The 25218-nt window shown below is 36.4% G+C and overlaps 5 protein-coding genes across 12 annotated transcripts; all 5 read right to left on the reverse strand.

The window, feature by feature from the left end:
• Positions 1-256: 256 nt before the first annotated feature.
• LSM2 (Small nuclear ribonucleoprotein family protein) lies at positions 257-3247 on the reverse strand. The gene is made up of 3 exons (XM_008228036.2): positions 3087-3247; positions 2777-2935; positions 257-685 (listed from the first exon to the last, which is right to left on the reverse strand). Exons 1-3 carry the CDS (start codon positions 3087-3089, stop codon positions 566-568), a joined length of 282 nt encoding a protein of 93 aa, XP_008226258.1. The 5' UTR covers positions 3090-3247; the 3' UTR covers positions 257-565.
• Positions 3248-5396: 2149 nt separating this feature from the next.
• Positions 5397-6762, reverse strand: LOC103325843 (putative glutathione S-transferase parC). The gene is made up of 2 exons (XM_008228034.3): positions 5900-6762; positions 5397-5764 (listed from the first exon to the last, which is right to left on the reverse strand). Exons 1-2 carry the CDS (start codon positions 6212-6214, stop codon positions 5417-5419), a joined length of 663 nt encoding a protein of 220 aa, XP_008226256.2. The 5' UTR covers positions 6215-6762; the 3' UTR covers positions 5397-5416.
• A 139-nt stretch (positions 6763-6901) lies between these two features.
• Positions 6902-13995, reverse strand: UBP25 (ubiquitin-specific protease 25). The gene is given in 12 exon segments (XM_008228033.3): positions 6902-7337; positions 7439-7577; positions 8658-8786; positions 9517-9658; positions 9661-10528; positions 10622-10708; positions 12471-12563; positions 12683-12758; positions 12848-13067; positions 13070-13342; positions 13433-13738; positions 13861-13995. Coding segments are annotated over 10 exon segments (2178 nt in total). The 5' UTR covers positions 13620-13738; positions 13861-13995; the 3' UTR covers positions 6902-7337; positions 7439-7474.
• Positions 13996-14862: 867 nt separating this feature from the next.
• Positions 14863-19982, reverse strand: LOC103325841 (Nucleotide/sugar transporter family protein). Its single transcript, XM_008228031.2, has 8 exons — positions 19572-19982; positions 18058-18165; positions 17942-17976; positions 17114-17226; positions 16576-16837; positions 16212-16480; positions 15295-15456; positions 14863-15096 (listed from the first exon to the last, which is right to left on the reverse strand). The coding sequence occupies exons 1-7, from the start codon at positions 19671-19673 to the stop codon at positions 15332-15334; spliced, it is 1014 nt and encodes a 337-aa protein (XP_008226253.1). The 5' UTR covers positions 19674-19982; the 3' UTR covers positions 14863-15096; positions 15295-15331.
• A 1223-nt stretch (positions 19983-21205) lies between these two features.
• LOC103325838 (putative caffeoyl-CoA O-methyltransferase At4g26220) lies at positions 21206-24973 on the reverse strand. Of its 8 annotated transcripts, none has more exons than XR_016124961.1 (10): positions 24795-24973; positions 24098-24422; positions 23916-23969; positions 23655-23738; positions 23067-23192; positions 22694-22757; positions 22185-22254; positions 22003-22068; positions 21844-21921; positions 21206-21759 (listed from the first exon to the last, which is right to left on the reverse strand). XR_016124961.1 is itself a non-coding variant. In XM_089047750.1 (10 exons), the coding sequence occupies exons 1-10, from the start codon at positions 24899-24901 to the stop codon at positions 21718-21720; spliced, it is 978 nt and encodes a 325-aa protein (XP_088903876.1). In that variant the 5' UTR covers positions 24902-24973; the 3' UTR covers positions 21206-21717. The 8 variants fall into 8 exon arrangements, 7 of the variants coding, with proteins under 7 accessions (XP_088903876.1, XP_088903875.1, XP_008226251.1 ...); XM_089047750.1 differs by having other exon boundaries at positions 22690-22757; positions 23655-23696; XM_089047749.1 differs by having other exon boundaries at positions 22690-22757.
• Positions 24974-25218: the final 245 nt, after the last annotated feature.

A 25218-nucleotide genomic window follows, 5' to 3' on the forward strand; every position in this document is an offset into this window, starting at 1 on the left:
TGACAGTCTAATTCTTCAAATAATTACAAAGATAATAAAGAGACATGAAATTCAGATAATTGATCATTGCAGGAAGAGCCCACCTATTTCACCTAGTTTGTTCTTCCCCTCGGGGTATCAACAAACTAGCAATCATCTTGCAAGTGAGCGCAATTGGGTTGGTTTGTTGTTTTATTTTCTTCACCTTTGTGCTTTGTATCTCAATAAAATTTAATTTTACCGGCTCCATACATCAACCATGAAGAAGAAAAAAACAAAAAAATAAAACGTAATAATCAATTACTCTGTTAAAAACTCGGGGAAAATAAACGTACAAATGCGTTAGGATAAGAGGCGTGCATCACATAGATCATCCTGGCTGCCCACATTTTCATGGATGTTAACTAAAATGTGCACTATAGATGATTAAAAAAAATATAAAAACTACTTGCGACTGGCTCAAAATGTTCCATAGTGATCATAGAGCTGCACTGGGATCTAATTGGAGACGTCTTCATGAACTGGGAAAAGACTAGGCATAGCAAAAACAATTACACAACATTTCAGTGCTCAAATAGCCCTTTCTTCAGCCACCACGAGCTTCCCTTCTGGTGGCATCATGCAGCAGTTCAACGTCCACTCCCTCTGGGGGTAGTTGCACATATCTCACGACTGATCCCCTAATAAAACAGTTCCTCACTGACAACTGCAAAAATACATTATCGTGCAGTTGTCAGATTGGAAGGCTAACATGATATTAAAGAGTAAGTTCAATTTCAATTTCCATAATGAGTTTTTTATGCATAACAGGGGTAGAAAACACAACCAGCAGATAAGATCAACAACAACAACCAACAGACCTAAACAAAGCATACACAAGAGTATGAGAACATATAAAAGGTGAAAGACCAAGCAAATTATTGTTGGTCATGAGACCTGATGACCCGTGCTTTGAGAAATTCTAACCCACAACACAAACAACCACACCCCAAAAAAAACAAAAACATAAAAAACATAAAAAAAAAGAACCCCTGGAATTCAATTTAGATTGGCAACAATTATAAGGCAGTCTCTATCATACAGAGTTGATAAAGGTGATCCTTCCATCACAAGACTCACAGTGAGCATTCATATCACAAAATCCATAAAATATAAAGCTCACTTACATGTCAAATTCAAATCAATAGTAAGTATATGGTCTGCATAGTTTTAAAGTAATAGAAGCGAAAACCCCACAACTAGATTACAACACATTAATTTCAAATACATTTAATCCTTTCAAGCTACTCAAGTGCCAGCATAATCCCATCAAAACATAAACAAATCATATTTGATTAGCAAATTTTGTCACTATTCACCAGAAGTAAACATGTGTTGATTTGGAATCATCAATATAAGTGGTGGAAGCAGCCATTCCAGCTCACACGAAATATTCAGTTTTTCCCATTACAATTGGACGAGTCAAAAGAACACCCCCATGCAGTGGTTCAAGCTCTTTTTTTTCAAGACTTCCTCCACGTATGATTCTTTCAGAGTAGATCTAAAAGGATAGCATTTTGGATGAACGAGGAAGAAAAACTTATTTCTCCATTCACCTTAAAGATTCTTTCCCATTACTTAAGTTCAGTTTTATGACATGATTTCTTCAGTGCAAGTTGAAATTTGTGAAAGAAACCCTAACAGTATAACTAAGCTACAATATGCCTGTTAGTAAGCAGGTCAGACTTGAGAACTTGATTTTGCCTCTTAGAGAGAGAGAGAGATAGAGAGAGAGATTTAACAGAGTTTTCTTGTAGAGGAAGATCAAGGGCCCTGCACCTTTCTTATTACACAAACACACATACCAGTGAGTGGCTAAACCTGGCTTGATTTTTCCTTCTTTATGATGACGCATAGAACTGGGAAAGTCTTTTTCAAATTTTTTTAGAAGAAGGAAGCCTTTTTCAACTCAAACAAGCATTTATTGGAAAAACAAAATATATGCTTCTTTCCAGGAACTGGCTTGGGCTTGGGGGTCCTCAACATCAATTTTCACCTTCTACTAAGAACTATTCATTATCATATTCTCCATAAAATCTTTAAAACTATATAATTTATCATTGGTTTTATGATATTCATGCCCTTTTAGGTGTACTGTTACCCTTTCTTGCGGCATTAACTTGAGTAAACTAAGTTTTAGAAACCTTCAAACAGTTAACAAAACAAAACCATGTCAGATGACTCTCTCTCATTTTCTCTTCATTTTTTTGTCCTATCTAGCTTATTGAATAGTGTTCTATAATGCCTTATAGTGGTCTTTCAAAACTTTCCCTTCCACTTCATTTGTATTCTATGAATCATACTTCTCCACATTCAACTCATCCCTTTTCTCTATCTTCGCTTTATAATCCAATTAACTAACATCACATAATGAACCAAAATGCCCCGCCTAGCCTTTCGCATTAGAAATTCAAATACCCACCCATCAATAAATATTCTGCTTATGATCACTCCGAAGTCGGCACATATCCAAGGAAATGGCCTATCACTATAACTACTGTTATTCATCTGCTATTAGAACTGAGTTAATTATGATAAATTCTAGAAACTAAAAAGATTGGCAAATTGTCAAAACGAAACCACAGAAAACAGACCAAGATTTTTTAAATTTTTAAAAGAGCTATTATTACCCAAAACCCTAACTTTTTATCACAAAGGATTATCCCCTCAAAATACCAAACCCTAGAAACCAAGTATACAACACACAGGCACACACATGTACACAGATGAGTCAAAATTTAAGACAGATGATAGATACCATGTGCGGGTACTTCTCTTGGTCGACGACCCTTGTGTTCTCTAGCTTTATGTTGAGGTACTGATCCACTGAGTGCAGTGTTCCTCTGATTGCAAGATCATTCTTTAGCTCCACTGTCACTTCTCTGCCCACCAACTCCTTGAAATACGAGAAGAACAACTGCACACACGCACGAACAAAAAAAACCCTGTTGAAATTACGGGTTGCAGGGAAATTCAAAGAAAATCTGCAAGAAAATACAAATAGAAAATATGGGGGAAAACCCATTATGAAAAAGTTCCCGTAGAAGAAACTGGGAATTGAAAGTTACCATTTTTATGCACGAGATGAGAGAGACAAGGAGATGGTGAGCCCTTTTGGGTTATCTAGGATTGAAGTTGGGGACTGGAGCTTGTTCTACAGAACTGAAGAGTAACACGAAGAAAAAAGGGTAGAGGTGGAATGTGGAGTGGCCACAAATAGGCAGAGAGAAATTTTGCCGCGACAGGCTAGCTGGATTTGGGGTTTCAAGATTTGAGCCTTATTGGAGTTAGCAAGGCCCTTCCTAGCCTTGATCTCTTTTTGGGCCTTAGTCCCCTCATACAAAGATGGGTCCAAATGTTTTCGGTTTGAAATCCAACGATAAAAAGTTACGAGTTTTTTTAATTGGTTGCAATGGTCTTATTAGATTCAATGGAACGGATGAAAAGCCAAATTCACATCTACAATTTTACATTCGCTTGAAGTAAAAATCACATTTATATTCCTCGGAGATGTAAATAGAATGTAGAAATGGATTTACATCTCCAAACTTATATGTTGTATCGGAGATGTTCTTAATTAAGTTTTTAACTTTTCAAATTAGAGTCGAAAACTAAATGAGCTTCAGGTTAACGTATGTCACTATCTTAGTTGAGAAAAAAAATTATGAACTAGCTAAATTGGCTAGAGCATATATGCTTCCCATTTTGCATCCAAGTTCGAATCCCCCTCTTCAATGAATATCGTTTCTATATATATATATATATACTGAACAAGAAGATAAGTAATAAGTTTGGATTATAGGTACAAAGTTCAATTTCCTTCCAATTTCTCACTTACTCTCAAATCTCTCTTGGTATATATTTTCTATATCTTATTACATGTCTATCCTATTCCTCAAATATAGGGTTTGCGAGGTGAGGGCAGTGTCCTTCATGAATTAAGCCATTCCAAATGTGACAGTGACGGAGGAATGGAAGGAGTGCTGTATCTGTTTGAAAGACCTGAAGGTGGGTGCTGAGGCCATGGAGAGATGCCTTGCAAGCACAGGTTTCACTCGCCTTGTCTCGAAACGTGGCTGCTCAAGCGTGCCTCCTGCCCGCTTTGCAGGTCCGCCATGCCCATACAAGAGGAAGCTCAGACCACCAACATGGTTAAGGGGACAGCTTCAGAGCAACATGGTCATGAAGAAGATAGGGATTACCATAACATGATGAGGCAGATGTTTAAATACAACCCCAGAATAAGCCCATACGACGACATGTTGTAGGGTTTATGAGGGACACGGTAATGGATATTTAGTCATGAAGATGATTAGGTTTAGGGTTTCTGAGGGGAACGCTAAGGCAATATTTTGCATCCGTTGAAGACTAGACGGCATCAGATGTAACAGGTAGTTAAGGAGCTTGAGTGCCGTAATGACAGCAGCATTCAGATTTTCAGTATACTTTGACACACATAGATAAAATAGATTTTGAGTGTACTTTGACACATGTAAAGCGAGATTAAGGTTCGATTCACTTAATTAGGAGTAAAGTAATACTCCACCTTCCCTCTCCTTGGGGAATGACCGAAAAGAAAAAAGAAAAAAAAAATCTTCACTTGAGCTTAATTATGTAATATTTTTGGCATTTGGCTAATTATTTCGTTCTTCATATAACCTTGGACAAAATTCTGAACACTTGCTTACTCTAATTTAGAGTAGTTCTAGAAAACTAGGGACGGTAATTTGTTGATCATACATTTATTCCTATATATATATATATATATATATGATTACAAGCTTTATTATTACATAATAGACTTCTTCCTATTTTTCTTAATTGATTCTATCTGTAAATGTTTAATTTGGTTTGATTTATCAAGAATTAAAGAAGTAGTTATAGCATTAATATTCGTAGATTTTCAGTAAGTATTTACTGGTTGACAACTTGCACTTATAAAGGGTAATAAAATGACTCTATAAAATAGATTTTGAGTATACTTCGACACATGTAAAGCGAACGTTTTTTCACTCAGGTTCGATTCACTTAATTAGGAGACAATCTTAAAGCAATTCAATATAATACTCCACCTTCCCCTAAATCTCCTTGGAGAATGACCGAAAAGAAACAAGAAAAAAAAATCTTAACTACTTGAGCTAAGTATTAATTATGTAATATTTTTGGCATTTGGCTAATTATTTCGTTCTTCATATAACCTTGGACAAAATTCTGAACTGATGGCTAAGTTTACTTGCTTACTCTAATTCATATAGTTCTTAAAAGCAAAATAGAAAATAGTTCATTTTATTTAGAAAACTAGGGACAGGAAATTGTAATTTGTAACATGAAGATCATACTTTATTTATTTTTCTTTCCTAGATATATATATAATATATATATATATATATATATTCTCTTAGCTATGAATCTCAAACTTTTTCCTAAGCTCCAAAAGGAAGTCATACATTTTGTACTGATCAGGCAGAGACTTGGACACACTCTCCCTCTGCATGCACCTCTTAGCCCAAGCCACAAGCCTTGGACACTCCTTCACCATGCACAGGTTTCCACAGGTCTCTAGCGCATAGAACCAGCTATAGAAAGGGATAAGTGCCACGTCAACTATGCCAAAGGTCTCACCCCCAAAGTAGGTCTTGTCTCCCAACTCATTTTCCAGCAGCCTGAAGCACTCTATCAGTTCCTTCTTTGCTGCTTCTTGGATTTCACCTCTTGTTCCCCACACCAACTTTCCTGTAGAATAAATCTGCAACAACAAGAAAACCCAGTTTGAAAACATAGTTAAAAAGTTTAACCCGCGCGTTTGCATGTAAGGAACCAAGTATTTTTCTTTTCGTGAAAGAAAGTAAATAAATTACGTAAGGGATGGAAATTGACAGACCTTCTTGTCAACATAGTCAGCCCAGAACCTGGCATGGGCTCTATGATAAGGATCAGAAGGCAGCAGAGGAGCTTTTTGACTCCAAACCTCATCAATGTATTGAACAATGATGAGGGATTCGCATACGGGTCTTCCCTTGTGGATCAAGACTGGGATTTGCTTGTGAACCGGGTTCATCTTGAGAAGCAGAGGGCTCTTGTTGCTCAAATCTTCTTCCCTGGGTTCATAGTCGATGCCCTTCTCCGCCAAGGCGATCCTCACTCTCATCCCAAATGGGCTTGGCCAGAAATCCAATAAAACCACTTCGTCTGCCATTGCTAGCTACCTCTTGAGAGTCTCTGCTTGCCTTTTGGTACTTCTCTTTCAATTCTCTCTGTGCAACAAAGCCAAAGCAAGAGTGAGTTTATTTATACATGGCACGGATAGAGAGAGTAGTAGAATTTTCTTTGGGTTGGTTTGTCTAGGCTCTTCCCTTGTCTTATCACTGCTTGCGTAAGAACCACATAGGCATAGCTAGTATTTTCCAGAGCCGACGACACATAATTCACATTAGTCCTGCCCCACAAAAAGAGAATCGGAATGTGTTACCATCTATCCCAATCGAATTTGTTTTTTTATTTATTATACAAGCAATATTTTTTTAATTTATTATACAAGCAATCTTAGTTGGACTCGAGTACAAGATCAATCATACGACTTCAAGTGCAAAGGTAAATATTCTAAACCACGTGAACTACAAGCCTCTTACTATCAAAATTTGAATTTTTAAGATCCTGTTTAACACATAATTGAAGAGAATACTAGAATTAAACTAATAATTAAAAAATCTTAAAATTACTTTTTTTTTTCTTCCTCTTAAAGAAATAAAATAAATATAAACATTGCAATCGAATAGTAAACTTGTTATGGTCCGATCAAGACAAATTTCCAGTGCAGCATACACCAACAAATAACTTGTTCCAAGTAATAATAAAGTAAAGAAACCACCAACAAACAAAGTCATTAAAAAAATGTGAACAGAAAAGGTTAACTATTTTAGATGGTTGAACTTAGTTATCCATGTTTCTCTAACTACCGGATCACATTTTGAAGAAGAAAACAGTGATGATCCATAACAATGAGGGCTAAATACTGATTATACTGCCAAAAGGATATCGTACATAATGAATAGAATTCTTGACTTTGTTCTCTGCCCAAAACCAACTACACAGCCTCAAAGGAAGAAACAACTTCGGCAAGATTTGAATCACCACTTTCGTCTCAACTTGACATGATGCATCTACAAAAGTATATCGCTGTTGGCAAAGCATGACCGCTGACACCAGCACTTGCCGAAGAAGAGCTCAGTTTATATCACAATCCTCTCCTTGCTCGGGTGATATCTTCAACACCACAACAGGATTTATACAATTCACACACCAATTCCCGCCAGCTAACACTGCAAATGTTTATCAAAGAAATTATTCGATAAAAGGCTGTCATGCCACCAGCCTATTTCTCATTCAAACATCTTGATAGTAAAAGGTTCCTTTCACATACCGTGTTCGGAGTTGACAAAGCACCAAATTAATGACACTATTTTTGGCTAAATGATCGAATACGGTTGACCAAGTCCGCTCTCAAAGACTCGGGTATTTGTGAAAGAAAAGCTGATTTGGAATCCACGATCAACAACTTCCTGCAATGCATAAGTATAGACAGATGGATGTTTCAGATTAATGCAAGTACTAACACAATTTAAATACCTGATCAATTACCAACTATGTTATGTCCCGACCAATTAATACAAGTAAATGCAATTGAGAATATAAAACACAGATAATTAGAGGACTAAATAAACAGTATTAAAATTCAGAAAGTAATGAGTTCAACTCAATAACTGGGTAAAGCAAAATATAAATCATTGCAAGAAGTTAATTCACCCAAAAAAAATGTTGAAAAAAGTTGTGCTGTGCGTCCTTGTTAGACTTACCTAGATATCTCAAGAGTTATATAGGAAATCTAAAAGGCCTCTTAGATACATGAATATTGTCGTGGGTAACCAAGTAATCTCCTAACAGTGTCTGACTCGTTCAGACATGCTTATTTAACATGTCACTAATGTTCTAATATGTTATGGGTAGAGAGAGGGAAACCGAAGTTTAATCAGGAAAAAGAAATATTCCCTACAGATATTCTAGCTTCCACCAAGCATTTAGCGTGGTAAAATTGAGCGTGTCCATGATTAGCAACGTTGAAGTGACTTTTTTGCTCCTAATTAGTGATTCTCAGGATAAACATTATCAACTAACAATGGATGGACAAAATGGTTTAAAGGGGACAATTCAAGAGAGAATGTTTTCCTAGGGATGCAATCAACTAAGGGTAACAGAAGCAGAATCACAAAACGTCCCTAGTTGTTGACAATCTCACTCAAATCAGAAAGCCAAATGATAGATAAAGTGAGAATACTTGCAGAGAATTTTTCACTAAAGAAGCATACACATACTCAATTAAAGAGCAAAAATTTAATTTAATTTATTCATTTTTAAATTGATGAAATTCAGCCATATGAAGGCTAAACTACAGAAGTCTAGAGAGAAGCTTTCATCAGGATAAAAGACACACACCCACCCAATCGAATTCTATCACAGTTCATAAACAACATGGACTGGCCATATGTATAACTCAAAAACCTCGAAAAGAATTTATACAATTAAGTTTAGAGAACCACCAAGTTTCCTACATACCAATGTTAAAATGGAAAAATAATACTTACTTCACTTCATCACTGTTCAGATCGGTTCCAACTTGCTGTGCACATAACCTTTTCTTTGAACGCATAAAACTGTGCACTTTATCCGACCAGCCACATGATCGCAAAACTGAAGAAGCTTCTTTCTTGAGACTAATAAACATTAAAAAAAAAGTGTTAAAACCAATAGAATATATAACTTCAAAAAATTGAAAACAAACTATAGACTGGCATGAAGCAAATTATGAAAATTATTTTTTGACGCAATAAACACATGTTACAGGTGTCTGCCAAAAAAAAAAAAAAAAAAAAACTCAAGTTTACAGGCAACCAAAACATGGAAAGAAGAAAACACAGAAACAATAATTAATTGCATGCATCATGGAAGAAAACCTATGAGCCTGAAATCTGCAATATAAAACAAACTGGGCAAGTCCAGATGTCACAGAGGAGGGAAAATGATATGAGACCAACGAAGTTATTAAGCAGAAACAATTAATTAGGGGTACACATAAAAAAGAAACAATCAATAAACAGTACCAAGTAGACACAATCATTCAAAGAATGTCATAGTCATTAGAAAAATCCAAGTATATGGGCTATGAACTCATATCAATACTTCTAAACCTAAAACAACAAACATAAAATTCATCACTTGGGGAATAGACTTTCTTTTGGCAGGGCAGGGGAGGACACGTGGGGATATGGAAGACAGATGTATGACTGAACTGGAGATACGGGATCATTAAGATAACTAATCCAGAAGACTATGCAATTCATAACAAACAAATCTTAAGCCACATTTCAATACCAGATCCTAATAAAGATAAGTTGCTACAGAGTGAGATTTCATTTCAATTGAATGTTGTAGAGTGCCACATACATTTCCTTCAGTCCTTCAACTTCTGCCCAGGATTGATCATCACGTGCAAACAAAATGCATGAATCCTGAGATTTTCTTTTGGGCCCAGAGACCCCAGAGTGGCCATGGAGACCACTATTATCCAATTCACTGTGATCAGGCACTTCCCTGCTGTCAACCTGTCTCGTGCACCAATACCTTCACAGAGTTCAGTTTTTACTGAACCAGTACCACCATTTTCTCGTGATAACAAAGAAGCTTTGCTACCGTTACCACCAATAATATCAGACTTTTTATCTCTGTGTAAACCATCCTTGTTTATCAAAGATGTCTTAGCTTTCTCACGTTTCTCCAAACTAACTGGGTCCTTCACATCTCCATTCAATCCTATGGACCGATTCTCGTAAGCAATTTTTCCATTATCAGTTGCAGGTGCTCTTTCCCCATTTGATCCTAAAGATAGATTCTTGTGAGCAATTTTTCCATTATCAGTAGCAGGAGTTCTTTCCCCATCTGATCGAAATGCTTCATCCTTATAAGCAATTTTTCCATTATCAGTTGTCCGAGGTCTTTCCCCATTTGATCCTAAGGATTGATTTTTGTGAGCAACTTTTCCATTATCAGTTCCAGGAGCTCTTTCCCCGTTTGATCCTAAGGATTGATTCTTGCAAGCAAATTTTCCATTATTAGTTGCAGGAGCTCTTTTGGAGATAGAATTTCCACTGATATTAAACTTCATCCGTGGGCTAGAAGGCGCTTTATCAACCTTAGATATGGCTGAGATATCCTTCCAAGAAGACTGTTCATAAGGTTTTGTTTGTGCTCCTTTCGGTGGAAGAGCAGGCTTTGGGCTTTTAGATGTTTCACGGCCATTACAATCACGAGAACTCACTCCATTGGAAGCAGTGCTAGCTGCTGGCCTTTGGTTGGTACGAGAGAAGAAAAGGATGTAAACCTTTTCAGATAATACCTCTTGCAAGGTGGAAAGCGAGACAAATGAATCATTGCAGCGATACCACCGACCCATGGCATCCTAGATTATGAAAAAAAAATAAGATTAGCATATAGTTGATAATATGTGTTCCAAATTTACTGATTGCAGGGAAGGTGATAGGTGAACAGAGACCTTAATATATGCATAATAGTGACCAGACTCTGGTGAGAAGCCTGAATGCACAATAGTGCCAAAAAGCTTATACTCAGGCCGCAGATCCTGCATTGCAGTTAAAAATTCAACAGCATTACTAGTAGGAAAGAAATTGTCTGCAACATCTCCCAAATATAAAAGGAATAAGTAGAAACAAACAGAAGTCTCATGAGACTGGAGTCAAATAAACGCCTGCATTAGCATAAACGAATGTTTCTAAATGTTTCTAAGAAGTTAAAGAAAGAATCTGGAGAAAAGTAACATTCTTATCGGATATCAAGAACTGGACTGCCTCATATTGAAGTGCAATAAAGGAGATACACAAGAAATGAACCTACAAGTAAGTAATAACATTTCCAAATGAATATACAACAAACCAACGTGCATTTGATATGCAAGAAAAAATACAAAGACCATGATGCATCTGCATCGTAAATTACCAAACAAAGTACAAAACACATATCAGGACGATTCATTTACTAGAATCCAACAAACAATGCATTTTATTTCTCCAGTGATGCATCGTCACAGCCTTGTTAAAGTACAATAAAGAACATGAAGCTGAAAAAGTCGAACTTTGCACAGAGAGAAGCAGATAAGTTGGATATACAACTCAACTCAACGAAGCCTTAATCCTACTATGTGAATAATTAGTTGAATATCTCTTGTTCAAAATTTTTAATCCCTTTATATAGTCTTTTCTGGCTCCCGTTTCTAGCACTACATTTTTCTTTTTTGAAACGTAGCTCCATATTTAATCAACCAAGATAATGAATTGGAGATTCCTTTTCCAACCAAGTCAACTCAACTTGATCCCATATTCACGCTTGATACACAGATTGAAAATATAATAATTAAAATTGCAGCACCATCCATACTCTATTAGTATATTGTGATCACTTTAGCAAGACAATAAATAAAACAATGTACATGCACCTGTAGCAAATTTTTGTCCATGTTCTGTTCCCCTTTACTATATCTTACTTAGTTTATAATGGTTGACTCAGATTTTTTATTTTTTATTTTATTTTAAAGAAGGTGATTAACTGCCAGCGTTAACTCTTCTTAAGTATAACATCAAGGGTACATCAATCGAACTCTTGACTATTTTCTTTATAAGAGACTCTTGAATATTGATTACCATGGCATTCGCTTTTGGCTTAAGGGCACCCTGGACTAACCTCTTTGTTTTCATCTAAGAAAGAAAAGTACAGACATGACACCCCATCATAGCATTGGAAACTGAATCACATAGATTTCAACAAGCTTTTAGTGCCAACTGAATTCAAGCAAAACTTATAAAGCACAAACACGTAAAAGTTGGAACTAATTACTGTACCAGACGTCACTAGCTTTTTATTATCTTTCAGTTCTACATCTTTTAATTAAATTTCTTTCCAAGTTAGGGTTCCTTTAAAACCCTTGCTAATTCAATTAGGCCTGCCTTGTGGGGAGGTATCATTACAGATATTATAATTTGAAAAGAACTGGATAGGTATTTTTCATAGGTTTAGTATAGGTTGAGTACTATCAACATTGTACACATGTAGAATTCTATATGGAACACATTGAAATTTTCTATATGTGTATATATCTTATGATTTTTTAAAGAACTAGAAAGCGTTCTCCTTGATAGTTATTTAGTCAAGGGTTCACAGAGGCTGAATTTGGACTCTTTACCCTTAAGATCTAAGGATTGCTAATGCAGTCTAGAAACTTTTTGAAGGTAACCATCGTTATACTCAATACGTTCACTTAGCATCTAACTAGGCCCCACTATCAAATTATGCAACTTAATTAAATTCACAACTTAAGGTCTCAACTGTACCTGGCTTGCTTTGCACATGAAGCTTGAGAGCACCAAAACATCCTCAAATGAAATAGATTTATCAATCTTCCCGCCAAATATACCCTCAAATCTCTACCAACAGAAAACAACAATAACACTGTCAAGGTAAATAAATAAACACAAAAAATGGAAGGATGGAGCAACTTAAGCACCTAATAGCAAAAGGATATTAGGAAATAAGATAAACTCACCTTAAGTTGGATAACAAGAACATTGGGTGCTTGAAGAATAGACATTTGCTTCCTTGCTGCCACCAATTTGTTACAACTAAGAAAGCATAAATAACTCAATCAAAAGCCAAAACACAAGAGAAGTACTAAGCAAACAACAAAACCAGAAAGAAAGAGAGATGATACCTTTCGCATTTGTACTTGTTCTGGCCATCCAAAAGCTCAGGCTGAAAGAACCTTTGCAGGGCGTCTTTAACCGAATTACTATGAAAAACATCAAGACTAATATCCATTATCTCATCAACCTTATTGGATTCTGTGCCACAGGATAGACACTTCACCTGGCTCTGCAAAGCTCCCCCGAATATCTCCTTCACCACAGTTGACGTCGTCGTCCCATTGCCTTGCCATTGGCCACGTTGCCATTGCCATTAGAGCTGGCAGTGCGCCGCAGCTTCTTGAGGCGAAGGCAGGTGTTGTGGCAAGCATCGATCACGTAGCGGAGAAACTCGTGGGCGTCTTCCTGGCGACCGCACCGAAAGTGTTCGGAGAAAATCCTGAGACAGCTCTGTATCTTCTGCGGCGCATCTAGACTGAGATCCAGACTGAGCGAGCGCACTATTCGCTTCTCCAAAATGCAAAATGGACAGTCGCGCTTCCGCTCCGCATCCGAAGAGTCACCTACAGATTGAATTCGACATTGAATTGAATTGAATTCAAATTCACACACAATCAATCAGAGAGAGGGGGGAAGAAGAAGAAGGAACTTACAGAGAGAGGTGTGTTGGTTGCGGAGGCAGAAATTGGCGAGAGGAGGGGTGTAGGTGAGGCACTGAAGGACGCTGTTGAGGTAGCAAGAGTTGCCGAGGTTCCTTAACCCTAGAGGTGGGCCCGTCTTGCGCTTGTGACTCAGTAGACTCGGCTGCCAACTCATCTGCAATTGAAATTGCAGGCCCATCAACGTTGACGACGACCATCGCACGACGCCGTTCTGCTGCTGCTGCTCCGTCCGGAACAACGCCTCCACCACCACCACCCCAATAGCATATCTCTCTCCAATCTCTAGCGCCTTTTTTTCTTCGAATGAAAAAATCAAATTAAAAAAAGAAGATAAATATTAAATATTTTGTTTGCTTTAGAATTGAATAAGAAGAAGCAGGAAAAAGTAAGAAGGGAAAGGGAAGAAGGCGGGTACGGACAGAGACATAGAGACGAGAGAGAGCTGCTGTGAAGAAGAAGAAGCAAAAAGCCTCCCACCCTCTTTACCACCAAACCCAAAATCCCTTGTCTGATTTTCGAGGGTTCATGTCTTCCTTCCTTCCCTCTTCTTCTTTTGCCCACCCTTCTTTAGTAAGTATCTCGTACAGTTGGACAATTGTTTTTTTAATGGGCCTTCTTCTTTGGTTGGCTTCTCTTTCAGAAGGCCCATGAAATACCTCTAACTTGGGTCAGACTTCACGCCTTTTTAATAATGGTCCTGATCCCTTGCTGAATTTCGTTTTTTCTTTTTTTTTTCTTTGTAGTCGGGGTTTTCATATTTTTTGTTTGTTGATAATAACTTAGGTGCAAAGGGACGGTCTTAATGCACCGATCAACTAACCTAATCTTGAGATTTTCAAAATTTTCACTAACACTTTCTAAATATCGAACATGTTCACAAAACCCCTTTCATAAAAATATGTGATTTTAGACTTCTGTGTAGTTAATTTTTAAGACAATACACAATCAAAGTCAAAAATATTAAAGAGGATAGGTTTTATAATGGCGCTCGAATTGAGGGATAAAGAAAAAAGAACCCCATTGCATTTACCTGTGCATTCGAAGTCCTACGTCCATTTTATCCCACCCCCAATATGGTTGTATAAAAAAAGAAGAGAGAATCCAACTGAACCCAATTTGGTGTATGAAAATATTAGCGAATGAGTTTCATCTGGATACCAATGAATTTGTTGTTTGGGGCGGGAGTCTTTTTCTACCAAAATAATAATGTTACAGCTCAATTTCTATCATAACAATTCAATTTGATTGTATGGTCAAGCCTAGAAAATCTGGCAACCTCATCTTTTTATTCCCCCATGTGATACTTAAAACATCTCTTCTAAATACAAAGTTCTGAGAAATTAACTATGGAACAAGGTCCAGGTTCAAACTATTGATCCTTGTACTGAAGCAAAATCATGTAAGATTGGGCTGTGATACAATTGTGTGAACTAAAAAATTATCAAAATTTTATAAACAGAGAGTACGTTTAGTATCACAGTGACTCTGGCACTTGCTTTACAGACAAATCATCTATGATACATCAACTTTTGAAATTCCCTCTGTAAATGCCTACCTTTGTGAGGATGACACACTTCTGCGAACTTGACATCTTTATACTTTCAATTTCAGTTCTGCTTCAAACTGCCACAAAATTTACCCCACCACAGGAGCAGCTGCAACAATGATAGGCTTCAAAAAACTATAATCTAAACTTATGGATTTAGTTCCATCGAGCTATCGAAAATGAAAATGCCACTATGCACTACACAATTTCATCAATTTCCGGGGCTGTTGGAGTGTTTGACCCAAAACGATTATAAGAAATAATGGACAATGGGAACAATGATTTTGCTAAATGCACACGTGCATACCTAAAAAATAAATAGGCCGAATGCTCCTGTGACATCTCTACTTGTTGGAATCTGATGATGCCGCCGTTAGTGTAGGTTGAGAACTTTCAGCTTCTTCAGGGTTGCCTCTAGAAACTTCCTTTTTTAATTTGTGATTATTGTATGCTGCTACACCTGCTATGGCTGCATAAGAAGTAATGTACCATTATAATTTACATTGGTTTGTAGGTAATGCTCTCTTATATTGTTTGTCAACCAGAAATCCCTTCATTTCGTACTGTTTCTTTCAGTTTTAAAAGAGGAATAGATACAATACTACATTTTTGATAAAGCCCCCCATCAGATATATCCAACAACTAAGCCACTTTAAACTCAAAAATTATATACTACTAATCAGATCCTAGTTTCTTTTTCTTTCTTTTTTTGGGTCAACGGATCCTAGTTTCAACTCAAAGACCCCTGGGCTATTACAACATTAAAAACTAAGTATAATCTGGAGGTATTTATGAAAAGCTGAAATATGTACAACCAAAAAATGCATCTCCAACAAAAAATGATTTTAGAAAACAAACAAGAGGCTTAAAAGAGACAATGAGAGCCAGCTAGGTTAACTTCCACCGCAAAGGCAACTCCATAACATGAAGAAGACCACTTTCTTGTGTATTTTGCGGATGCATTTGTGCTTTGAATATATACCTCCCTATAAGTTAATATATAATTATTTACAATACATATTAAATCTAGTCAATTTCAGCACCATTCATTAATATCTATTAACACTTTACTAATATCATTTTATATCCACTCCAGTGCTCTTTGACCTTTTGAAAATTTAAAATTCTCCTTCTTGTACTTTCATTCCACCAATGTCTATCATGTCTTATAGAAAATAAATGATGTGCTAAAGCATAAATATGCATACAAGGTCAGACACTTACCAATGCCATAACCTGCCAGATTTATAATAGTCAGCTTTGTATCAGCAAAGAGAAGGGCAGACAATAAGACAACCACCCAATCCTTGACAACTCCAGCAACACGAATGGTCAAGGCACTTGTGTGAGTGATCACAAGGAAAACTGATAAGTTGAGGGCAAAAGTGCACAGAGAATTGAGTGTTAGCAGAAGGAGTGGAAAGTTCCATGAGCTATTTTCTTCCATCTTTGTTTTCTCCAAAAAGATCCATGGAATGAGTAGGCAAAGAGCACTGCATACAAACTCAATACTCATATCACACAGGTCTATAATATTTTATAAGTATAAATGCAAAGCTTGATGAATTTTACAAGTAGAAATGCATACCTGCACGGGCTAACATAGTACATGAGAGATATTGGATTTAATTTGAGACCCTTCCTTTTAACAAAAATCTCCATAAAAATAAGTCTTAAAGCTTCTCCAACAACTCCTCCCATTTGATAAACTACTCCAATCCAGCTGATATTTATTTCACCATAAGAAGCCACCAGAACACCTAAACTTATCACTGACATGATCAATAGCATTCTGCAGCTCATTACCTCAAGTCCTGCTGCTACTCCAAGAATGAAAACAGCTACTGGCACTGCATACGTCACTCAAGAAATCATAGACTGAGAGAGATAATTCCTAATCATGATGAATGGTTAAATACAATCACCAGACTTTAAGACCAACCTACTTTTCTACTGCTGAACAAACAGACAGCCATAGGGGCAAACCATCATATAAAACAGCAGAGATTCCTCTGGATGCCCAAACATAGAGATTAAGGAAACTTTTCTTTGATGAAAATATTTCTCCACAGGCTACATTTAGTTATAGTGGATTGAAAAACAAAAAAGAATTAGTGAAAACTTACTGATTGCTTTCAACATTTGTGCAAATGCAACAGAAATATACATGTAGGCAGTATTTCCCAGCCAAAGAGTCATTGCAAACATTGCACCAATTGGCATCACTGATGAGACGTATCTGCAGAACTAAAATTCATTAGATTATGAGGAAGAACGAAAGTGTGAGATGTTATAAATGATTGACACAGTTGATTTAGCCAGAGGATCAATGACCTCAGTGAAATATGCAAGTTAAGGACCAGCCAATGTTCATGTTTTTCTTCTTTCTTTCTTTTTTTGGACAAGAAAAAAAGAAGTTCAAGTAATCAAAGTCGCCAGTTCTGAAAAATATATTAAATCAGCAGTTTAACTTCTTTTTTCTTTTCCATTTTTCTTTCTAGCAGTCAAACTGAACCCCGGAGACTCTGTACGACTTCAAAAGATGGCACAATGATTTAAGAGTGCAATAAGAATCATATTAACTCCACCTGCTTCAAGCCTGTAGGAATTGTATCCAACTTGTTGGTCAAAGGAAAAGTGTGTTTAACTTTCCTAGTTTTTTTAAACTTCATTAGATAGTTGGAGTCAGTTCAATTAAGAACCAAAACAAATATCACTGGACTTGAGTTCATTAGCTTATAGATGCAAATAATCTCTCTACTTCTGAAACAATGAAGACAGCCTAATTAGTAACATCAAGCTATGACACAGAAAAGAAATCCCTCCAATTATTTGATCACCACAAAGAGACCAGTAAATCTATATTTAAAACCACAAAAAACACTAAAAATTGAAAGATACCTTCTTTGAAAATAAATTGTAAAATAAAGTAAGTGTACTCCCTCTTTACTTACATTTCTACTGTCATTCCTTCCTCAATCTTCATAATCTGTAAAACAATAAATAAGTTTAAGAGTACCACTGGAATTTTTGATTTAATGATTATCATAATAATTAGTGACCTGCATACCTTAAAAACTTTCGTGAGTAAAAAGCATAAGACAGAGGAGAAGACCATGTGAAGCAAAGTCAATCCAAGAGGATAAGGGAAGTTTATTTCCTTGGACGACAAAACCCACTGCATTCCACAATTCAAACATTATGTTAGCCCTGCAAAACCTCTCACAAGAGTGTATCTCCACTTAATCATAACAAATAGCTTTCAATGCCAAAAAAATTTAACAAAAACAATAAAAATATACAGATGCCAGCAATTACTTTTTCATTTTCAAGGAACAAACCCAAAAATACACATAAACTAGCAATAAGCGGCATCAGACTAAACTGAATGGTGAGTATTAACGCAATCTTTCACAGAGAGACAGACAGAGGGCATTATTAACGCAACCTTTATCATATTTTTATTTATTTATTTCAACACAAAGTAGTTAATAACAATAATTCTCCTGAAAATAGGTATTATAGCAGCAAAGTAGTTGCCTCACTCACAGTCCCTGCAACAAAATAAAAACAGATAATAACGGAAAAAAAAGGGCCTGTTGTAATAAAGGTTTTGAGCATCCAAAGTGACTTGAATGTCTAATATAAACAAGTATTACACCTAGACCTACAGAAATACAGTGGTTGGAAAAGATGGATATTCTTAAAGTTCCAATTCCTCCTCTGTTTTCAACGAAAGTGGATTCGTGTGAAGTCTACCAGCACCTTCTATCTAATGGAAATTACCAGAACCAGACCTCCATAGCTTTACTTGACCTTCATTGCTTTAATAGTGTTTTACAGCCCTCAATCAGTGTCAAAATGAATGAGGGGAAGCAAGACAACCATCGATTTTCTTGAGAAATCCATTTCATATCTTAACCATTTTGCAGTTTTGCTTTAATTTTTCCTTACTTTCAAATACCCAAACACAGGGCATTTGTAAACTATGTGTGTGTTTCTCTGTAAATGTCAAAACATTTCATGCTAAGGGTAAGATGCATGTCTTTCCATGTCCCTAGTTAAAAAAAAATTAAGCTCTGTGATGAACCAGGTATGAACTTTTTGGGTAAATCCTTGTCATGTCAACTTCTAAAGCTGCTCCTCAACCTTTTGTGTTTCTCTGTTGCCATTTGCTAATGCAGGCAATGAGTAAGAGAGAGAGAAAAGGCCACAATAACTGCTTCTCGAAAAGCAATTAGGAAAAAAGAGCTACTTGATTAGAAGGGGCTTCCTCACTAAGCTCCTTCTTTTCGTTTTCTTTTTCCTTTTGTTTCCTTTCATGTCTTCCAATAAACAGATACATCCAACAAAATCATCCATTCACTATCAACGATAAAGTAAAGCTAATTTCCAAAGCAATAGAATCAGTAAGCATGCAATGCAAAGTCATCTTCGACCCAGCTCAAGCTATACCATAAGCTAGTAACTGGTCAAAGTCGAAATGGGTTTGTCCATTTATCAAACCCTAGAAAATTTACCTCAACATTTTCTCAACAACCAAACAAAGGAAGACCTAATGCTCAAAGCAATGCGAGTACCTACCTTGTTGAAGAAGATCTGGCCGCTGGAGAGTGCGATGTAGAGAAGAAGGTAGGCGTAAGTGAGGGCCTCACCCTTGAACAAAGCTCGCAGCCGATCCGCCATATCCGAAGCCGGAGGATTGGAAACGGAGGTTACGTGATAATGTATGAAGAAGATAAAACTCTGTACGGCTGAGAGCTCCTGTTTGGCGGTGAATAGCAAAAACCGTTTTTTACGTTTAAAAAAGTGCTTTTGGAGATCTGGTGGGTGTTGCAGTAGAATTTTTTTAATTTTATTTTTTGTATAAAGACTAATGAGATTTATAGATCACTGAAAGGTGAGCTAAGTTAGAAATCTTTGCAATTAGAAAGCTTGCTTAGCTTTTCGTGAAGAGTCGAATAGAGGTGGAGTGAGGCCGAAAGAGAAGGATCTTCCTCTTTACTTTTTGTTTTTGGTGGTAAAGAAAACAACCAATCAACGTGGATTTTTGTCTTTTTTGGGAGAATGCTGTTATTTCTACCTGCCCACTGTTTTATTTCCCCGCCTACCTTATCTTTCTACCCACCCATTATCTTATTTTTCACCTTATCTTTCCATCTACTATATAAATTTGAAAAAACACAATTCATATATTTCCACCCACTATTATTCCTAAAATACATTTTAATTGCTAATTCAAGCAAATTTAATAAAAGTTTGACAATGACGCATACCTCAACTACTAATGATTAGCAAATGGAATTTGCTTGAATTAATAATTAAGGAGTATTTTAAGAACATATAATGGTGGATTGTGTTTTTTCAAATTTACATGGTGGGTGGGAAAATAAGGTGAATGAATTTGCTTGAATTAATAATTAAAGAGTATTTTAGGTACATATAATGGTAGGTGGAAAGATATGGATTGTGTTTTTTCAAATTTACATGGTGGGTGGGAAAATAAGGTGAATGAATTTGCTTGAATTAATAATTAAAGAGTATTTTAGGTACGTATAATGGTGGGTGGAAATATATGGATTGTGTTTTTTCAAATTTACATGGTGGGTAGGAAGATAAGGTGGATGAGAAAATAGAACAAAGTGTGAAAATAGCAGCACTCACCATGTAAATTTGAAAAAACACAATCCATATCTTTCCACCCACTATTATTCCTAAAATACATTTTAATTGCTAATTCAAGCAAATTTAATAAAAGTTTAACAATGGCGCATATCTCAACTACTAATGATTAGCAAATAGAATTTGCTTGAATTAATAATTAAAGAGTATTTTAAGTAGGTATAATGGTGCGTGGAAAGATATGAATTGTGTTTTTTCAAATTTACATGATGGGTGAGAAGATAAAGTGGATGAGAAAATATAACAATGTGAAAATAGCAACACTCTTTTTTGGGATGAAATTGAAAGTTTTTTTTTTCTTTCACAAATGATATGATATAAAGGCAGCATACACAACATTGTTATGTTATGTTAATGGAGCTAGTCAAATTAAGTATCGAATTTATTATAAATATATACGGTGCTTGCATTCGTGTGAGTCCAACATGAGAGGAGTAACTTGATCATCGAAGAATCTTTAGCTGACAGGTCCTTTCTTCCTAATTATGGGAAAAAATTAAAAAGCTTCTGCTGACTATAGAAATGCAATACATGGCTTTTCTTATCCAATACAATTCACGCACACCTCTTACCTTAGAGCGAAAACGTTTGCTAGTTAGGCTACATATACAAGATATTTGCATTGGAACATTCGTCAAACTGATGGTAAATCTCTAGTGTAAAATACTCAATGACTTGCATTGTGTTTTACATAAATTGTGATGATTTGACATATAACAATCCCAATGGAGTATTTTCACCCAGAAGGAAAAGCTATATATTACATTAAATGGGTAGAAACTGCCCTTCTCTTCAGCTACTCCAAAGCACCGAGATCCCGGCAAAAAATTCGGTGTGCTTGTCCAGGAGCCAAAGGCCTAGCATGTTAAAGTTTCGCACCATGTCGCATGCCGTGGTAACCAGTCAGATTTATCTTTCATCAAACATTGAAGACGTTTTCCTTTCAAATGTTGCTACCAATAACAAACACAACACAACTTATCTACACACCATTTTCTTGATGGTATTGGTCACTAAGTCAACAAGTGCATCAACTTTTGTTATGAGGTCACCTTTTTCGGCAGATTGTCATGCCATCTCCAATGGGTACCTGACCCTCCAAAACATTTAGGGTTATCAAACAAATATCTCTGAACTTTCACTTAGGTATGAAAATACAAGTGGTAAGACCTACCATACTAATGCTTACACGCTTGTCCTGCATTATACTTGTATTGAAATTTCTAATGCTGACAGTCTTGGCATCATTTACCTGCTCAAAAAACACAATTACAATTAAGCAGACTTCATTTTAATGGGACAGAGTTAATAAACCATGGTTATTGATTCACACCTCTGGGTCAGCAACTTTTCCATGCCAGAGAACATTATCGAACACAATTAGACCCCCAACCTTGACCTGAAACAGAAGACCAAAGCCAAAATGAAAACTGCTCAAGGAAACTGAATGAGAAAGAAAGAGAGAAGGAGAAGAACTAGATGAATATGAATTTAAATAAATTCTTTCGGTCTTACAAGTTGTAGCAACAGTTCAAAGTATTCCTGATACATTCTCTTGTCAGCATCAACAAATGCAAAATCATAGCTGCATAGAAGAGTAAACATGTGAAACATGTTCCTATAGTTATTAGTGGGCCTCAGAAATTAAGGCTAAAGGTGAGGTAAAATAATTAAAACATAAAGCTAATTGTTTAAAGAAAACCGGAAAATATAAAAAGAGAGGTTATATTTGGGGAATTCACAGCAGAGAAAAGTTGTGTTGGTAATTAAAAGAACTTGTATCAAGAAAAACAATATGGAATATACACAATATCATGACCATACTGGATGGATGGCTAACCACAAAACAGCATTACTGTGAAGATGCAAGAGAATAAATTAAAAGTAGAGAACTATTATATATTATTCTCTGATATTTGAAAACATCCAACCCACAATCTTTCATCATAATGTTCAGAGAAAACAAGTTGAAAAAGAAAAATGCAATATGCATCATGATTTTTAACATTGCTTCATTTACCTACATGCTTCACCACTCAGAATCAGTGATCTTAATGCATCTGCTGCAAGTCCATATTTAACATGCACCTAAATACCAAGTTAGAATTTCAGAGCCATATATACATATATATGTTGAAAGAAGTATTAGGAAAAATAGTTGAAGATATAATTTGTCGTGTTATATTCATATGCATATAACATGGAGAAAAAGGATGAACTTGATATATATGACCAGATGGTGCTTCTCAAGTATATTCTAATTTCCGTAACACCCACCTAGCATATTACCACAATGTACTGGTGTAGAACACTTAGCCACTGCATAAGTTACATAGTCATCTATTTGCAAGAACAAAGCCTCTAGTAGTTGTACTGGCAAGTGGAAGACATAACTACCTTGTGGGAAACATTCGCTTTATCATAATACTTTTTTGCGACCTCAAGACTTCTGCCATCTCTTTCACACGCTACTAAACTCCCTGATTCAGGAAGGACCAATGCAGTAGCCAACGATGAATATCCCTGAATTAACAATAATAGTTATATCAGATGTTGCATTCATCAAACTAACGTGTAAGATATTCTTGACTCTTCTTAGGCTCCTAACAGCAAGATTAAGAAATAGGAATAGAGAAGAAAAGAGAGGGAAACAGAAGGAGCAGGCAAGGAATCTCTAGGTTAATTATATTTCCCCATATGCATCAATTTCTTTTTATTCAGTGGCACTCAATTGATATTCTAGGTTTAAAGTGACAATTAAATAATTACCATTTCCTAATAGAAAGGGCCATTTTAGTACATGGAATGAAGTTCAAAGGGGCAATGTGAGCCAAATTGAAAGTCAAAGACCAAATGAGAACAAGCCTCCAGGGGCATTGGTATAATTTACCCAAAAAAGAAAGTATAATTATAAATTTAGAAGAAGGCAGCAGGAAGTCTGTCAGGCGAGCAATGCAGTTAAGTTTGAATGAAAAATACACTTACAGTATAAACACCAACTTCAATACACTTCTCAGCCCCATGAATCTGCACAAGCATTGCAAGCAGTTGAGCCTGGTCAGGAGACACCTATCCAGAGAACGCCCCAGTCAACTTTTGCAAGGACATAAGACAGGCCATGCAAAATAATCAAATTCATATAAATCACTTAATATTTGTGGTTTTCTTGGATATGTAATTATGAAAGCCATAAAATATTAAATCTTTCCTGAAGCAAAATGCTTGATAATTAACAGTAACAAGTACCTGCATCTGACTACCACGCATAGAGGCAGTCTCCTCCCTAAGTTGTCGTAGAACCTGCAATGTACTCTCTATCAAGATACCCCACATGGACAATGTAGATGTACAAGAACCAAAAACAAAACAAAAAGAACTAAGATACCCAATTATGGGGGAATTGAAATCAAAATGTGGGTTCATTTTACCTCTGGCTCTCGAACATTGGCAAGAATGTAATTGTAAACTTGTGGAGTAATACTAATAACCTGCTTGTTTCCATACTTCTCATCATTGGCAACAACAAATGGGCTGGTAGCACAGCCTCGTACACTCTTCCTCGACTTTCTGTTGAATGCTGTGAAGCCAAAGCAACCTCTATGGCACCTCACAGACGAAGCTCTGGAGTTGGCAATGCTAGCAACAGTGACAGTTGTGGACAAAGAATGGAACTTTTGTAATGGCTTTGCGGAATTTTGCGGCAGAATTACCCGCTGAGAGGCTAACACAGACCAATGATGAATCCCCAAGCTGCTGCTCCCCATAAAGGCAAGCTGTGAATATCAGTTAACAAGAGAGTGGCAGACTGCAGAGCAATGCTTATCATAGTAAGAATAAGATGAAGGGAACTACAGTAAAACAATATAGCATATCATAGAATAAGCTAAAGAATCACAAACTGAAGTTCAACTCTCTTTCTATCTCTTTTCCTCTTTAAAAAAATTTCTTTTGGGGATTTTTACAAACACCTGCTGAGCATGAGTGCCACTGACACTACGATTGGCATGAATAAACCCGAATTAAAGATAACAACAATACCTGGGATTGCGATTATATTTGTATGTTTTAGAGCGCCAAAAATTCAATTTTGACAACGTTAAATCCGCATATCTTGGAAAAACTTACTGATTTAAAATTGATCGTCTGTTGAAGCCTTGAAGGAAGACTGAGTTGGGTAAGGGCCACTCTGGTTTATCTGTTGAAGAACGACTTAGTTGGGTTGCTAGGCCCATATCAGTTTGCTGTTTGTCTCTGTTGGGCTTCTTGTGCCCGACCCATACCCACCTCAAACAAACCCGACCCGTCTGCACCAATCATTTTTGGCTGGAAGTTGACATCAAAACATCAAACTTGACAGACAGAAGCTGAAAAAGAGGGAAATTTTTTCTCGTCCTTTTCCTTTGCTCACAAACTCACTCTTCTTCCATTGGGTTTTTTTTTTTCTTTTTTCATTTATATCAAAAGGACAAAGGTATATTATCCCAAATTCATTTTTTGGGGTTCAAAATCATAATGGAGGAGGAAAACTGTGGAACACACAAGGCTTTTG

This window comes from Prunus mume, linkage group LG3 (assembly GCF_029339155.1).
Source record: "Prunus mume cultivar Tortuosa linkage group LG3, ASM2933915v1, whole genome shotgun sequence".
Classification (NCBI taxonomy): domain Eukaryota; kingdom Viridiplantae; phylum Streptophyta; class Magnoliopsida; order Rosales; family Rosaceae; genus Prunus; species Prunus mume.